At 37.2% G+C, this 18,960-nt stretch overlaps 1 protein-coding gene across 7 annotated transcripts in view; it reads left to right on the top strand.

Moving 5' to 3' along the window:
* Positions 1 to 3,524, top strand: part of col12a1b (collagen, type XII, alpha 1b) — a 74,446-nt gene extending 70,922 nt beyond the window's left edge. For all 7 annotated transcript variants that reach the window (XM_067384439.1, XM_067384438.1, XM_067384440.1 and 4 more), the window contains one exon: positions 917 to 3,524. In XM_067384439.1, the coding sequence (XP_067240540.1) occupies positions 917 to 924 (8 nt within the window). In that variant the 3' untranslated portion in view covers positions 925 to 3,524. The remainder of the gene's footprint in view (positions 1 to 916) is intronic.
* The last annotated feature ends 15,436 nt before the right edge of the window (positions 3,525 to 18,960 follow it).

The raw sequence follows: 18,960 nt of genomic DNA, 5'->3' as shown, positions 1-18,960 counted from the left end.
AAAGCATATGTCAAAGTCTTATTTCACCCCAAAATTAAAAGAAGGACATTTTGGATAAAGAAAATGAAGCTTTTTTTTAGGACTTTTAGAATTTTTTTTTTGCATTGTGGCTTTATTTTGACATAAACACATTCTAAAGTTTGAGGTCGGTAGATTTTTTTAATCTTGTTAAGTCTTTTCTGCTCACCGAGACTGCATTTATTTGTTAAAAATACAGTAAAAACAGTAAAATTGTGAAATATTATTACAATTTAAAATGGCTGTTTTTTTTAATTACAAAGCTGAATTTTCAGCATCATTACTCCAGTCACATGATCCTTTAGAATTTTTCTTTGCTGTTACTTTTAATCAATTTAATGGTAGTGTAGTGCAAAAAAAAAAAACAGAAGTAATTTTCACTTCGGTAAAGCAAAAAATAATAAGAATAAGAACTCTTCAAAAGTTTTGTGCTACCTTTGTGTGAGAAACAGACCAAAATTTAAGTTGTTATTCACTGAGAATCTTCTCAAGTCAGTTTGTACAAACTGATTGAATCTGTGAGTTGAACTTGAGAACCAAACCAGACTTTTTCTTCTCACAAAGCTCTTATATGACTCTTGTATGAAGATTTGGAATAAAGTGCAGAGGTCATATCTTTTTTTAGTCCTTTTTGAAGTTTGAAAGCTTTCGTTAGCATTCACGTTGTATAGCATGGTAGCATAGTATTTCAACACAAAAGACATTTCCTTTAATTGCCCCTAAAAATAGGCTTCATTTTCTTTACGTAATAAATCATTCTTTTTCCCCATTCTTTCGATTTTGGGATGAAATGTGCTCGGGATCTTCACCCACTCTTAGTATCACAGTATCAGAAGCTGATTTTCAGTTTGTGATTTGTCTGGCGAAGAATTCTAACACCCTCTTTGGCCTGTTGCAGGTTCATAAACTTTCTAAACCACCTGTGCTGCTTACACTTTGAAATCCTGAGAAAATCACATGTTATTGGGCTCTGTGCGGATAACCACCACGGAGATGATTAAGCGAACACTATTGACAAACAAACAAATAAAAGCAACAAACAGAGATTACGATCTGCGGATGGGTACTAACAACAACTCACAGCCACGGGCATCAGTGATGGCAGCCAAAACAACTGAAAACAAGCTGCAGTCGGCTGGAGACGCATGACCAAAACACGCAAAAACACACCAGCAACCACAACAAATACTAACCAGGTGGATCTGTAGCCAAATCGACAGTCATTTAGCATGTTAACTCCAAGAGTTTTGTTTATCTGAAAATAAACTAATCATGCCTAGTAACTGAATCCCAGTCCACTAAAACACAATAGTTTTAACCCTCGTAGTGAGCTTGAATTCAACTGCTTGCTGAATGCCGACACCAGTGCCTCTTATTTTACTGCGTGCCTTAAGTGATCTCACAGACTTTTGCTCAGGGCCAGTCTGAAGCACGTTTCTTTTTGTTCATCCGACCCTTGAGGTTTCTTTTCTCTCTTAGTATGTACACAGTTTTCTTGCCAGTTTCATTTGCTAAAGGTTAGTTTCTGTTTTGGCAAGATCATTTCTCTTCCAATTGGCTGTAAGTAAGGGTTTAGATGAATATCTGAAGGGACGTGTGGTTGAATTCTTGATTTAATTTCTCATGTTGATATTTTTGCTTAGCAGGCCAACTTGCCCATATCAGCAACTATTAGTATTGATTATTTTACAGTGTTTATGTATGAGTGTGTGTGTGTTTGTGTGTATATACATACCGACACACACACAGACAAACAGTGGCGTCCAAAAGTCTGAGGGTACTTTTACACGACAACAATGTACTAAAAATGGAAAAGTTTTGTTTTTTTGGCATACAGGCGACAACATTGTTAAATTGATCAGCAAAAACGATTGTATTATGCATGCCAGGCCAGTAGTTGGCGATCTTACCTTGTAAAGAAGACGTAATAGATGTAATACGCATGCGAACGACATCGTCATTTTGTAGTTTACGCGAAGACGATAACGATATTGTTTTCAAAAAGCATGCACTTTGAACCCTGTTTTCAAAAGTTTGCGCTCTGAGTGCCATTGTCATGTAAATGAACAGCCAAAACTCGTTTTCCGTTTTTAGTTGTACACGGTGTCGTGTAAACAGCTCCTGAGACCTCATTGAAAACTTTTTATCTTTTTTTTTCATTTGAATCTGGAAAACAAAGTTTGAAGATTGTGAAGCTCATGGTTTTATTTGATTCTTCCTCAAGATTTATGTATTTGGCAGACACCTTTATCCAAGGCTGCTTAGATCATGTTCAAGTTATTTATGTTGTCAGCATTTGTACTGCCTGGGAATCGAACCCTGATGTGAGCTACAGGAACAATTTTTGTGATGTAAAATGAAGAAGATTTTAAACTAGTTGGTGAGGTTGATCGTTTATTACCTTATCAGTCATGCTGGAGAACAAGATCAAGTGATTCTGAAATTGTTATGCTGATTTGGATGCATTTTCACTTGAGGTTTCTGGCTTCTGGACCCCACTGTGTGTGAAGTACATATATAAAGCACTGACTTATTTACAACTCCCCAACAAGCAGTTTCTAACCCTTTGCACTTGCTGTAGCCACACTGAGGAAGGTAACAATCGTTTTATGCTTGAGTGACTCAATTGGCCACTGCCGTATCTCCAAGCAGAACAGTTTCCACCTGAGGCCGAGAGCATAGTCCCAATCCCAGAAGAAGACTTTGAGATTTCACCAAACCAACGGCGCAAGAGGTCATTGCCAGAGACGGGATCTGAAAGGAAAGCGTGGTAAAAGGAGGGGAAGTTCATTGGCTCATGTTATTTGTTTGTTGACGTTCCGACGGCCTGTACAGATAATTTAACCCTTCGAACCCTGTGTGAATTCAGCAGATCAGACGCATGAATCTCCTAATGTAACCTCAAAGCTTCTTTCTGTTCCACTTGTACTCCATCGCTTGTAAAATCGCATTGAATGTGTCCGATTGGAATCATTGACGTGTCACACATCGCAGCGTGCAGGTGAAAGGTGTTTGATAATTTATTAACATTAACATCTTCCAGCCATCTGCATATTCATCAATCATCATTTATGTCTCATATGAATACACATTAGTTATCCATTTCTGTCTTCATTCACCTGAGAGATTGTCTTTTTTTTTTGTTGTTGTTAACATCTGCAGTAAAACATGCCCTCCATCACAATATTATAAATCAGATATTGATCATATTGGATGAATGTTTGATTTAACCTCACAGCTGATTTTACCAAAGGTGGAATTGCATGTCTGTGCTGTATATTATGTTTTTTTCTTGTTTGTTTTTTGTTTTTGTTTTTAATTTTCATTTGTAGTTTGATTTTCTTTTTTAATCCAGAATATAGTTGTTGTAATTGTTGTTTTATCAATATCAAATGCAGTTTTGGCATTTGCGTGCAAGACTATAGATATAGTATTGCTGCTTCATGTTTGCAACTGCAGATTGTGAATTCCACAGCCTTATTTTCTTATTTATTTCTGAAACAGAGGAGGCATTTTTCAATAAAACTACTGAAAATATGGTGTGTGCCCTCTTTTTTTTTATTGCTGGTATCATTTGATAAAGGTTTTTCTGAGGCAAAAGGAAAAGGGCTTATGAAATCATAATGACAGCTTCTAAATTCTTGTATATGGGCCATTCTGCAACCAAAAAAGCAAATCTTATATGTTAAGATCCTTCTATTATCTATTGAATCCTACATTAATATTTGAAATATCAATAAGCTTAATATAGGCCTACATAAAATCATAATTTATTGGGGACTTTCAAATGGGAGGTGGCTGTCCCGAACCCTAACCCCTAAATTTCAACTTAATACGTTCCAAAAAATATTTATTTTATATTTTCTTTATAAATCATGAAACTATGTAAAAAAAAAAAAGTGTCCTGCATTTTCATGTCACTTCCGAAACAGTGTATGTTTTAGTCCATTGGCTGAGACTGATTTTAACCACACTTCTACATTTTTTATCAGGAAATATTCCTCTGTCCCTCTCTCTCAAAGCTACATGGTGAGTAGCTAGAGCCCATCATTTTGAGGTGAAATGTGTTCAAATGTCTCAAAATCTGTGTGTAATTTTAAGGAATGTCACTACCCAAACACTTTTATTCTGCAACTAAGCAAACTTTTTTGGCTGTTATTCCATGAAATGTAGTTCAGAACTGTGCTAGCTAACCATGTGCTCATTCACGAGTTCACATATCCATATAATTAAATAGAGTAAGGTTATGCGTATTTGGCTTGCTGTCCGGGGAGAGGGTTCCGAGCTCGGAATTTTGTCCCGAACCCAGAGTACTCCCCCCGGTGTGGTAAAAGTAGATAGAACTACAAGTGAGGAGATGAGGTGGAGGAGGGATGCTGATAAACTCTCAGATGAACAGAAGTCAGTCTGCTGAATTTATACCTTTTGACAATGGTTGAGTTGATTAACTGAATGCTCTCCACCTGTGCTAATTAGGTTAATTATCTGAACTTGCTCCTCCCGAATTTTGTTAATAAAACATCATTTAGCATCTTTGAGCTATCAAAAGTATTGAAAATTGTCACTACCAAAACAGTCACGGCCAAAATGACATCATTCGTTTTTGGGGGTTATTCAATAAAATTTAGGTTTTTTGTGTGTGTAACTGTTCAGAACTGTGCTAGCTAACCATGTGCTGATTAACATTTAAAATTGTCATATCCAAAACTTCGCCACGTTTCGGTCGTGACATCATTGTTTTGGTAGTGACAAAAGGGAACACATAATTGTTTATTTAGCAGGAAATAAACTACATTTTACTGCATTTATGCAAATCATTAGTGTTTTAGTATGTTAGTTAAAAAATTCTGTGATGTGGTCATTATCAAAACATTACTGTCACTACCAAAAATGTGCGACACGACTGAAACATGGGATGTTTTGTCAAAAATAAAGTATATTGAATGATCAACTAAGATGTTATGATAGAGTTGAAGGATTCAAACTAATGAATCCTTCACTTTGAAATCAGTTTGATAAACTTTATGACTTTTACAAAGAAAGATTGAATTCAAAATACAACAAATCTCATAAATTACACTTGAAATATTGTTAAAATTGTAATTGTTATTGATTTACCTGTGAAAACTTTTTAATAAAATAGCAAATAATATATTTTCAAGGTAGTTGCAAACAAAAACTTAATAGGTCAATATAATCCTTCGTATTCAATTATTTATGATTGTGTTTCAGTAGTTACAAATTTGGGGAGAGGAAAAACTTTTTCCACAACGTTCTGAAAATACAATATGAAAATTAACTGCACAATTACTAGAAATGTGTACCTTGGATATTATACAATTTGCATACATACAAAAGTTGTGTAAAAAGACAAATTTCCAATTCTGACTCAATTCAATTCTGTAGAATGGCCCATATACTAAGAGTTGGAGACATTTCTGAAGGTGAAGGTGCTGGCAAGAAATCCTCCACAAATGAATCTAAAGTGTCTTCATTGTGTGCATTTTACAAAAGTGACATAAACTAAAGGTTATTAGCTTTGATTTGTTCCTGTTTCAACAGGAAATGCTTCAAAACGTGAAGGAAAATTGTCATAGCAAATACAATGTAAGTGCTTGCAAGGCAGCAAAAGGATAGTGTTTTGATAGTCAGACATTTCACATAATTGTCTGATTATACTATTTTAGGCCAATCACGGTAATCGCACATGACGTCAATTTGTAGGCCAATCAGGAAGGCAAATTTTCCATGAGTTCCCTCAGAAATTAGACTAGTGGTTTGCTATTTATGAGTGCATTTATGGTCTGTGGTTAACTTGAGACTTTCACATTTTGCTTGAGAAAATAAATTACCTTTAAATGACCAGTCATGGCGCAAATGTGACTTCTGAAACTGCTGTGTTTGATTGTTCAATTCATCAAGCTTGTAAATATATGTTCAAACTTGTAATTTTACATTAACTTTTGATATTTAAATGTGCATTTATGCTTTTATCCAAAGCAACTTACAAAAGAGGAACAGAAGCAATGACAAAGACAGAATTGAAAAAAAATAATGATTTATGTAATGGTTTTCAAACACTCCCTCCATCTGCCATTGATAAGATTGAATCAGCTGAATCCATGGGTATGTTGTAGCCTACTGCATATTAGACTGAATTAATTACAGAAATTGGTGGAAAAAGAAAGAAAAATTAGAACACAGTTGCTGCCTTGCAAGCACTGATAATTATTGCATTTATTTCTTATGACCAATACAGCTTGTTTCCTCATAGTGCGCATTGATTCGTTTTGTTGCATTCAAGTATTTTGATCAAATTAAGCACATTCATCTGCTTCATATTGGGAGCAGATTTGATCTTTGCAGTCATTGTAATCTGGGAACTAAATTTCACATGACAAATATTAAAAGCATGTGTACAAAGGCTCATTTTCCCATAAGGAACCACTTGAAGATGGACTGGAAGCTTCTATTAGGGGCTTCATTGATTTATGGCCAAAATAGTTGCATAATAGCCCACATTTAATGTTGTTCAGACACATAGATGTGTCCCCGATCCAGATAACTTAACTGATTTAGAGGAGAGTCTCATAACGGAGCAGTTTCCAGCAGCGGCGGTCTGGAATTTAATATGAAAGATATGACGGATCTGACGGTATGACAGTGTAGCGCTCAGAAGCGTTTGAAGTCTGTCCAGACATGCCATTGAGAAGAATGCCTCGTGACCTCTGATAGTGTCAAAATATAAAACACATTATCAGTTAGAGTCAGAGGTTGGTGGAGATTTGCAGTGTAAAATGACTTCAAACATAAGAGCGCTGACGTGATTTCAGCCTACACACACATACCATGATGCTCTTTCCCTTTCAAGAAAAGTCTGTTCCCTTGTCGGCCATATTTGCAACGCCTCCGGGCAGCTGTTTTGGGCATCCAAGACCAAATCCTATCTATTTGAATGGGGCAATCCTTAAATCTCAAAAACTGCTTGGCAAACTCACAATTAAATAACATATTTCAAATCAACAACAAAATCTGACATGAACCGGCCCATATATGTTGTTACTTATGCTCAAATAGCATTAAAAAAGCTTATTTTTCAGGCTTGATGAGCCAATGCGCATGTGCAGTCCTAAGCGTGAGTCTCAGCTACAGTGACGCAATGACTTTATCAATCAGCGATTGGCTCTTTTACTTAGAAGGCGGGACTTATTCCGCCATATTGCGCGTTTCTCCCATTCATAACTAACAGGAGTGAACCGTCTTTCTATATCTATAGTCTTTGAAGGTATTTAGACACTTAAAATACACTATAAATGTCAGAATGTCATTGCATTTAAAGGATTAGTTCAATCTGAAATGAAAATTAGCCCAAGATTTACTCACCCTCAAGCCATCCTAGGTGTATATGACTTTCTTCTTTCTGATGTACACAATCAGAGATATTTTAATAAATATCCTGACGCATTCAAGCTTTATAATGGCAGTGAACGGGATCAATGAGTATAAGCTGAAGAAAGTGCCTCCATCCACACCCATCCATTATAAATATGTGCTCCAGACGGCTCCGGGGGGTTAATAAAGGCCTTCTGAAGCGAAGCAATGCATTTGAGTAAAACAATATCCATATTTAAACAAGTTATGAAATAAAAAAACGCCTTCCTAATTTAAGTTATGAAGAAAGTGTAAACTGGTGTCACGTCAGTTACACTTTTTCTGTAAGTTGAGTAGGACGTAGTGTAAGCTTTGTGAACTGCAAGAGTTTTACACTTTCTGCGTACGTTGAATACGGAAGGCGGCTTATGCGGAAGCTAGATATTTTACTTCATAACTTGTTAAATATGGATATATATTTTTTACACAAATACATCGCTTCGCTTCAGAAGGTCTTTATTAACCCCCGGAGCCGTCTGGAGTACGTTCATGATGGATGGATGTGGATGGAGGCACTTTCTTCAGCTCATACTCATTGATCCCGTTCACTGCCTTTGGATGCGTCAGGATATTTATTAATATTTCTGCAATTATGTTCATCAGAAAGAAGAAAGTCATATACACCTAGGATGGCTTGACGGTGAGCAAAGCTTGGGCTAATTTTCATTTCTAAGTGAACTAATCCTTTAAGGCGTGGTCACGTTACCATTGCTCTGCAAATTTTCACGCACAAAATATAGCCATTTCAAAAAGAATCCGCGCGATCGGGATTGTCTCACGGATGCAAAAAGTTCCCCATGCCGATTTCACTCGCATTTTTAGTTGGTTGCAGGAATTCATCGCATTGATCAACAAAGCTTCTTGAAAGTGAGTTCTGCATGAGCATTATTTCATACATCTCTATGCTAATTGACAACAGGCAATGGACCTTTTTTGCCCACAAAAATGTCGCTAATGTGACCATCTTTAGACAACAAATGTCCACTGAGGAAACAACAATTCCGAAAGCACTGCTTATAGTGTGTTTTGTCATTTAATGAACCCCTGACAACTCCTTGTCAATGCTTTTGTGTTTCACAGAAGTAAGTCATACAGGTTTGGAACATGTGGATCAGTAAATGATGACAGGATTTTAATATTTGGATGACTTATCCCTTTAAAAGTGCTTTAAGGTACATGTTCATGAGAAGAAAAACAGCACATTAAAATTGTAGAAACAAACATAAAGGAGTCTAACAAAGAGACGTTCCACACATTTTTAAATAAAATGATAAAGCATTCAATGTCAGCTTCAAACATTGAGGTCAAACAATATATAGCAATTAACAAAGTCAATGTTTTTCTTTTCCTATATTTGCAAGGTCATTATTAAATTCTTAAGCAGCATTTAAAGGTGCGGTAAACAAATTCTGAGAAACACCAAAACACATTTGTTGCCAATAAGCACTAAGCGGCATATACACTCATTAGGGGGGAGGTGCCTGTGTTGCATAGAGTGTTCGTGAATTTGGGGGCGGAGCTATCAAGATAGGGGTGTGATTCTTTTGGGTAGGGCCGTGTTTGTTTTGGTTATTTCAAATATCAACAGCATTTCTCAGAAATCGCGTATTGCACCTTTAAAGGAAAAGTTCACCCAAAAATGAAAATAAAACCCATGATTGTCTCTTTTCTATCTTTGGAATTAAAGAGAGATGTTTAGTAGACTCTGAACTCTTCTTTTCAATATAATGAATGTAAACTGTGACCAATGACTGTCAAGCTCCAAAACATTTAAAAGCGTCATAATAACAGTATTTCATATGCACTACATGCAAAGTCTTCTGAAGCATATATGATAGCTTTGTGTGAGGAGGACCAGACTGAAATCATTATTCACTGAAGATCCTCCCCTCCACCGTAGCTCATTCAAATCTTCTTGTTATTCAAACTTTGCATGTGTTTATGCAGCAAATTAACCAATCATATGGCTTAAAGGGTTAGTTCACCCAAAAAATAATGTCATTTATTACTTACCCTCATGTCATTCCACACCTGTAAGACCTTCATCAATCTTTGGAACACATTTTAAGATATTTTTGTTGAAATCCGATGGCTCAGTGAGGCCTGATCAATGACATTTCCTCTCTCAAGATCCATTAATGAACTAAAAACATATTTAAATCAGTTCATGTGAGTACAGTGGTTCAATATTAATATTATAAAGCGACGAGAATATTTTTGGTGCACCAAAAAAACCCCGAAATAACTCATAAAGTGATGGCCGATTTCAAAACACTGCTTCAGGAAGCTTCAGAGCATTATGAATCATGATTTCGATCGAGCGTCAAACTGCTGAAATCACATGACTTTTGCGCTCCGGATCGCTGATTCGACACGCTGATTCATTATGCTCTGAATCTTGATGAAGCAATGTTTTGAAATCGGCCATCACTATAAAAGTCGTTATTTTGTTTTTTTTTTGGCCTCACTGAGCCATCAGATTTCAACAAAAATATCTTAATTTGTGTTCCGAAGATTAACAAAGATCTTACGGGTGTGGAACAACAAGAGGATGAGTAATAAATGACAGAATTTTCATTTTGGGGTGAACTAACCTTTTAAGAAGACTTATAAAAGACTTCATTGTGCTTCAACCCTGTAAAGCCAGACACATGAAATGGTCAGAAAACCAGAAAGCAGTTTATTGAAGTAATTTTTATTGTGGGGGTTAAAACATATAATGCAATGCAATGCAATGATGATTGAAAGATGAACAAAGCCTGGTGGGATAACTCAGAATTTGTCACGATTTTCTATAAAATGATGAATGGATAATCAAGTAAACCTATCATCTTTAAATATTACTACATGGGTAATATTACTAAATACTTTTACTTGCTAAAAAACTGTATAAACTATCAATCACATGACAGACGGCATGTAGTAGATTGTGCGACAGGTTTTTCATGTTGATAATTTAGAGGCCTTAGCAATGTGTCTATTATGATACAGTAGGCTTTATAAAATTAATGTCCTTCATGCAGCTTAACTGATCACCAGGTTTCGAACAAAATGAGTAAATGATCACAGAATTGTAATTTTTGGCTGAATGATTCCTTTAACAGTGGCAACAAACAGTGAACAAACCGCCAATGGCGTGATTATAAACATTTCCCTCTGGAAAACTAGGCCCATCACAGCCCGCAGACTTACGACTCATTTGAGAGTTTAATGTGAGCACATTGTTCACTTACTCCCTGGAACATCACAGGACCAAAGAAAGTGCTCTGAGAAAGCTTCAGTCTCCTGCAGGGAGCTTTCAACACTCACTGACGGCTGCTTCCAAAGCCTAGTGGGGTACGACGAGAAAAAACCCAAAGCTCTTCTACTTCTTAGCTGAGCTGAAACTCATACTGATGCGACAGCCAAACATGACTTCATGGAAAGAAAGCAAGAGGAATCTGGCAGCCCGGGCCGCTCACACAGCAGAAGGGGGTCCAACTGCTCCAATTAGTTTCAGTATGTGCTTGTCTGAAGAAATTAATATCCTGATATCCTTACTGACACACGAGAGCAAGACCAAAGATGAATGAAATGCTTGGACTCAGACCTCAATGAGAGTTGGTGGACAGTAGTTTAAATACGGTCATAGAGACTTTCCTTTTGGTTATATAGCGCAACCATGACATCATATGAGCTCATTCTCAGAGCCAATAGTTACTCAATGTAAGCGGTAGGAAAAAACACCAAAGTCTTTCTAGGGTGATTGGAGCTCTGTTCTATTATAGAGATCTATTAGACCGATTATAGAACTGCACTGAAAGGCTGTTGACATTATCAGGTTAAAGTGTCTTTTGTTTCAATTTCAAAGAAGGGTAGCACAATATACGTTTTTGAAAACAGCCTTGATGAGCATAAGAGATTGTGAAAAACATTAACCCTAAAGTCGTGAACAGTAGTGTGATTAATGTAATATTCAATTAAACTGCTATACATAAAAGATCTCTGACTAAAAGTTTCTCTAAATGTGGATCTCAGTTCATTTTCCTAGATTCTGTTTTGTAGTTGAAGCAGTTTTGATTCTGTGTGAACTTACAGTTTATGAAACAGTTAGTTCCTTGATTCTGATTGGTCAATAGCTGTGTTTTATTCATGATAAAACACGGCTATGACCGCTTCACACAATAGTTCTGTGTATCACTACACAACACCCTTAGCAACCACTCTTAGCAATGTAAAACTATGTTCTCAATAATATTGTTCATTGAAGCTTACTGTATTATGTAGAAGAGTGTTGTGAGAAAGAGATCGAGTGAGCGATTCAGATTTAGCTTTGTCCTTCAGGTCAGTCCTATTTTCATAATTAAAATCTGATGTATTATCTTGTCCTTTTAACAGTTAAGGGGTTTTCCCATGACTGACAGCGCTAGTCAAAGCATTTCTCAGTTGCGTCTTGTTCCGTGTTCACAGCAATTCAGACTTTTCAATGTAAAAGTCTTCGCTACTGACTGACACACTCATAAAGACAGTCTTTGCTGCCATCTAATGGCGTAATAATGTAACTTCTGTTGCTGTTCACGGTCAGGGACTATTTTTTCTGGCGGAAGGAAGGCTTTAAGAGAGTTTAATTCATGAAAGTTGCATTGATACATATTTTTGGCTTTAATATTTGTATTGTGGTAACCGTTTTAGAAAAGCAATAAGGTACTCGAGTCATAAGTCATGGCTAAAGGGGTTGCAGGCACTCTGATTCGCGTCGTGCTTAACTTATTCAAGATACAGCGTAGCCTCTCGTACCTTATTGCTCACGTAAAACGCATTCTCAAACATTAGAAAGTCTGTTCTGTAGAACATTATGGACTCATCAATGAAAATTCAATCAATGAGCCTGTTGATTGAAAATTGTTTATTTCTGGCTCTGCTGTTCTCAAAGGGAGCACAAAAAAAATATTTCATAACACTAATAAATCCCTTTTTAGGTCACAATTATCTTTTAATAGTTCAGTAAAGACTCTATGCAAGGCCTGGTGGCCAATCTTCTCTGATTTCAAGAGCCGAGTGTGAAGGTTGAAGTAGCAGAACATTAGCACAGGTATAAAACACTGCAGTCCACACAACATAAATGGGAGACATATCAGAGTTCAAAAGAGGACAAATTATTGGTGCGCGTCACGCTGGTTCATCTGTTACCAGGACTGCAAGTCTTTGTGGTGTATCGAGAGCTGTGGTATCCATGTTAATGTTGGCACACCACCATGTAGGACAAACCACATCCAACAGGAGTAACTCAATGCAAAAGGAAGCTGTCTGAAAGAATGTTCAGATACGAACCCGGATTGTATCCAAAACATAAAACCGCAGCTGTCCAACTCACCTCGACTCTCCTGTTTCCACCGAAACTGTTCGTCAGGAGCTCCACAGAGTCAATATTCATGGTCGCGCTGCTATAAGCCAAACTTTTGGTCACTCGTGCCAATGCAAAATGTGGGTTTCATTGGTGCCAACAGTGCAAATCTTGGGCTGTGGACAAGGTCAAACATCCAATGAGTCCACCTGAACTGTCTTTCCCACATCCGTGTGAGTTACAGTGTGGAGAAGACCAAAGCACGGCATTGGATCAGTGATGGTTTGGGCTATAATATCATGGCATTCCCTGCTGTGCTTTATGGGCGGTTCACTACCAAAGACTCCCGAACCATTCCGGAGGACCATGTGCACGTGATGGTTCAAACATTGAACCGTGAAGGCGGTGTAGTGTATCAGCATGATAATGCACAAATACACACAGCAAGACTTGAGACAGAAAGATTTGATGAACATGAGAGTGAAGCTGAACATCTCCAATGGCCTTCACAGTCACCAGATCTGAATATTTTTGAGTTACTATGGGGTGTTTTGGAGGAGTGTGTCAGAAAACAATTTCCTCCACCAGCATCACATAGTGACCTGGACACTGTTCTGGAAGAGGAACAGCTCAGAATCCCTCTGGCCGCTGTGAAGGACTTGTATCTGTCATTCCCAAGACAAATTGATGCTGTATTGGCCGCAAAAAGAGGCCTTACACCATCCTAATAAATGACCGTGGTCTAAAACCAGGTGTTTCCGTTTCATTGTCCAACCCCTGTATGTTATATTTATAACATTACAAAAGCCACATCTGCATAAAAATAGCACTGAAATGTACAACAAACCCTGATCTCATCAAATGTGTCTAACATTGTTTAAACAGACTTTGTCAAATTGTGTTTACAAAGTGTTCACCATGGCATAATGATCAAAATATTGTGTAGACATTATGAAATTGACAAAATATTTCCCTTGAAATGTGTTGAGGAAAAAATGTATATCTTGACTTCAGTAGCAGAAGGGTTCACTCACATTTAACATAAATAAACACAAATGAGAAATGACTCTAAAATGCTGTAAAAATTATTGGCAGATGGAGTGTGTTTCATAATTTTCATCATTTAGTTATAGATGAATCATGAAATTAATTTAAATTCATGTTTAAAATCTTTTGCTTTCTACATACACAATTTTGGTCTTACTGTGAGTGATTCATCAGTGCGTGTTATTGTAAAGAAGAAAAATGTTTGTCTTCCTAATTTTTCATGTTCTGGAGGCTAAACATGACTTATTAAATATCCTTATTTAATTTAAAAATACACATTATGGAAGTATGAGTTGCAAATGCTGATTTATGATGATTTTAAAGGTGAAAGTCATTTCACCTGGGGTCAGTACTTATTCTCACCAAGGCTTTATTAATCAAAAATACAGTATGAAATACTGTGAAATATTATTACAATTTAAAGGTGCCCAAGAATGCTTTTTCACAAAAGCATGCAAATATTTTGGGGCATCATTAACAATACACTGATTTTTTCAGCGCGCCGCCCCTTTAAATCGCGTGCTTCCTGCCACACGAGCTCGCGACTGTATTACAGCACATTTACAAAGTTCACACAGCTAATATAACCCTCAAATGGATCTTTACAAGATGTTCGTCATGCATGCTGTGTGCATACATCGAATCATGTGAGTAAAGTATTTATTTTGATGTTTACATTTGATTCTCTATGAGTTTGAGGCTATATGCTCCGTGGCTAACGGCTAATGCTACACTGTTGGAGAGATTTATAAAGAATGAAGTTGTGTTTATGAATTATACAGACTGCAAGTGTTTAATAATGAAAATAGCGACGGCTCTTGTCTCCGTGAATACAGTAAGAAACGATGGTAACTTTAACCACATTTAACAGTACATTAGCAACATGCTAACGAAACATTTAGAAAGACAATTTACAAATATCACTAAAAATATCATGAATCATGTCAGTTATTATTGCTCCATCTGCCATTTTTCGCTATTGTCTTTGCTTGCTTACCTAGTCTGTGCACAGATCCAGACGTTAATACTGCCTTTCCTTGTCTAATGCTCGAACATGGGCTGGCATATGCAAATGCAAATATTGTGGTCATACATATTAATGGTCCCGACTGTTACGTAACTGTCGGTGTTATGTTGAGATTTGCCTGTTTTCCAGAAGTCTTTTAAACAAATGAGATTTACATAAGAAAGAGGAAGCAATGGGGTTTGAAACTCAATGTATGTCTTTTCCATGTACTGAACTCTTGTTATTCAACTATGCCGAGGAAAATTCAATTTTTGATTCTAGGGCACCTTTAAAATAAGTTTTCTATGTGAATACAGAGTAAAATGTAATTTATTCCTGTGATCAAAGCTGAATTTTCAGCATCATTACTCCAGTCTTCAGTGTGAAAATCAGTCAAAATTATTCTCTGTGCTAACTGATATATTTCAATATTGAATCTTGATGGAGTTAATAGTGGTTTTGTGCTGTAAGAACCAACACTGCAGCAGCTGAAGGTGTTTGGCGGAGCAGGGTGGTCTGGGTCCTCCAGTACAAATAAAATCACTTGAGGCTCATTTCCTGTCTATCCTGTTATGAACTCTTCATTTAGTAGACCTGCGGAAGACCTTCTCTGCCATGTGTCTGAACATCTGGGACGTGTCAAAGCCATTTACAAAAAATGCAAGCATATGGAAAATGATAAATTAACTTCAATTAAATTATTTTTGTTGTCGTCTGACTTCAGCGGCGTCTCGTTGAGGTCACATATTTGTGATCACGCACATAGATTTGTTCAAAGAGGCCATATTATAGGGTGAATTCAGGTTGATTGGGACACTTTTCCCCAGTCATCTCAATGGCAAAATGTGTCCCAATCACCCTGAATTCACCCTACCCTTTTACAAAGTTTTGATTTTGTTTTTGGGCTCTGTTAGAAAAGGTTTAGTGCTTGAATGTTCAAAAAACACATTATGTTCCTCATATTCTCCATTGTTGCAGCTCCTCTCTTCCCAGTCTGTCAGTAACGTTCTGTTTAGTTCCTGTCTCTATGAAGCCCCTCCTTCTGAAAAGCACACTGTGCTCTGATTGGTCGGCTGGAGCAGTGTGTTGTGATTGGTCAAGCGCTTTGATAGTGTTTGGGAAGCGTCCCATCCCTTACCATAATCACCAGTTTCAACACACTTCTAACTCATCCAGGCCCCGCCCCTTTATTCTGCTTATGAATTATTTTAGTTCCATTGAACGTTTTTTTACAAGATGTAATATAAGTCTAAGGTGTCCCCTGAATGTGTCTGTGAAGTTTCAGCTCAAAATACCCCATAGATTTTTTTAAATTAATTTTTTTAACTGCCTATTTTGGGGCATCATTAAATATGAGCCAATTTATGCTGTGCGGCCCCTTTAAATCTCGTGCTCCCCGCCCACGGAGCTCACGCTTGCCTTAAACAGTGCCTAAACAAAGTTTACACAGCTAATATAACCCTCAGATGGATCTTTACAAAGTGTTCGTCATGCATGTTGCATGCATGCGTCAGATTATGTGAGTATTGTATACTGTTATATTGTTTACATTTGATTCTGAATGAGTTTGAGGCTGTGCTCTGTGGCTAACGGCTAATGCTACACTGTTGGAGAGATTTATAAAGAATGAAGTTGTGTTTATGAATTATACAGACTGCAAGTGTTTAAAAATGAAACTAGCGACGGCTCTTGTCTCCGTGAATACAGTAAGAAACTATGGTAACTTTAACCACATTTAACAGTACATTAGCAACATGCTAACAAAACATTTAGAAAGACAATTCACAAATATCACTAAAAATATCATGATATCATGGATCATGTCAGTTATTATTGCTCCATCTGCCATTTTTCGCTATTGTTCTTGCTTGCTTATCTAGTCTGATGATTCAGCTGTGCACATCCAGACATTAAAACTGGCTGCCCTTGTCTAATGCCTTTCATAATGTTGGGAACATGGGCTGGCATATGCAAATATTGGGGGCGTACATATTAATGATCCCGACTGTTACGTAACACTCGGTGTTATGTTGAGATTCGCCTGTTCTTCGGAGGTCTTTTAAACAAATGAGATTTATATAAGAACGAGGAAATAATGGAGTTTGAGACTCACTGTATGTCATTTCCATGTACTGAACTTTGTTCATGCTCAAACAGCAACATTACACACTAGATGAACATGGAAAAAAGCATAATAGGTCCTCTTTAAACCCAGGTGTTAAATTTCAGTTTTCAACTTATGTTGATGAGAGGTTTGGTTTTACTTCATCAGATTTAGATTAGCAAATGCTGGGAAAGTTGTCAGGCCAACTTATTTTTACACCTCTCACATTTAAACACGTTATTCAATGTAATTAGTAGCATAATTTGCTGAGGTGCTTATTGAATTAGCAGACATTATGAGTTTAGCTAATATTTATTCTAATAGCCGGGGTTTCATTTAAACTGAAGCTTTCCCTGAAAATGTACTAATGATGGTCTGAACTTCATTTGAGCCATTAAAATTTGCCTGAAGTGCATCTTTTTAACCTGTTAAATATGTTTAACTTGATAGAACCCATAAATTCTGCCATTTGTTTGAAACACAACCAAGGATTTTTAAAACTCTTAATCACACTGATGTTGGACAATATGTCTGTCAATTTACTGTGAAATATGATTGGGATGAGATGCTGTCTCCCAAATGTGAATAAACAACTGGCTCGCTCCGACTGACTCATAATAAAGCCCATGTGTCTGTTGGATTTGATATGACATTAGCAAACAATGTCTTGAAAGAAATTTTTCAATTGCATGTCACTTTCCCCTTAATGTCACAGCGTAATGTTTTTATGCATTTGTTTACTCTTGTTATGTGGAGATATATGCTTGACATCTTGCAATTTGACTGATTCAGCTGCCATGAAAATTATGTAAGTTTATGGAGTCTTATGCAAGTCTGTGTTATTAGTGCAAGTGGTGCTCACTAAAGGCACACTACAAGACATTCAGGCTGATTTTGGGCCCAATTCTCCCCTTCTGACAATCCAAGGTAAAGTCCTGATTATCTTAATGGTTCTACATATTATCCTATCAGATTTTCCTGTGGTGTGAGGTGTGTTTAATGGTTAGTTCACCCAAAAATGAAAATTCCTTTCATTAATTACTCACCCTCGTGATGTTCCACACCAGTAAGACCTTACCTGTACGACAAATTAAGATATAGAGAGGTATATTGGGTGAACTAACCCTTTAAGACAAGAGCGATTGAATCTGCTCTGAAGAACTTTGGGTTCGCTCCAGTCTCACATTGTAAGTAAATAACCAACATGTTGAATATTTACGATCAGAAATCCTGTTGTGTGGGGGGAACCCAGAGGACAAACACGCATACGCTCTGTAGATTCTCACGTTGAACAAAATGATACCCAATCAGAAAGTGAGCTAACAGAAGACTAACCTACAGCTTGTGCTGTAACATGTTAAGACTGTAAAAAAAGATGGACGACGCGACGATGCTTCCTTTCATTGTATTGAACCATAGACTCTAAAAAAAGATGGACGACGCGATGCCACTTCCTTCCAATGTATTGAACCAAAGTCCCTTTAAGACAAGTCATTTCACTCGGCGGCCATCTTTGAAACGCCTCTCGGGCATCCTGGGCATCATGCAATCTCTTTGAATGGGGAAACATCAAATTCTCCAAAACTGTTCGCCAACCTTACGATTAAATTTCATATTTGAAATCACCAATGAAATCTAACAACAACCGGCTCATAAATTTAGTTTCTAAACGCTCGAATCATGACAAAAAAACTGTATTTTTCAGGCTGGATCAAGCCAATGCGCATGCGCAGACCTAAATGCACGTCTCTTTGGAGGCGCGCGTCTGACTGTTTCTATAGAAACCGGCAATTCTAACGGCCGCTGAAGTGACGCGATGACTTTACCAGTCGGCGATTGGCTCTTATTTAGAAGGCGGGACTTATTCCGCCATATTGCGCGTTACACTTTCTCCCATTCAAAACTATACGAGTGACACATCTTGTCTTTGATTGAACTGAGGCCAAAACGGACGCCGATGACACGTTACGTAAAAACTGCTTTTTTACGTCATGGCTAACGTTAGGTGTGTTATCTTAACTAATAACTTTT

Source organism: Chanodichthys erythropterus, chromosome 4 (genome assembly GCF_024489055.1).
Source record: "Chanodichthys erythropterus isolate Z2021 chromosome 4, ASM2448905v1, whole genome shotgun sequence".
Lineage (NCBI taxonomy): Eukaryota > Metazoa > Chordata > Actinopteri > Cypriniformes > Xenocyprididae > Chanodichthys > Chanodichthys erythropterus.
Note: the sequence above shows the minus strand (reverse complement) of the source record. Positions and strands in the feature narration are given on the sequence as shown.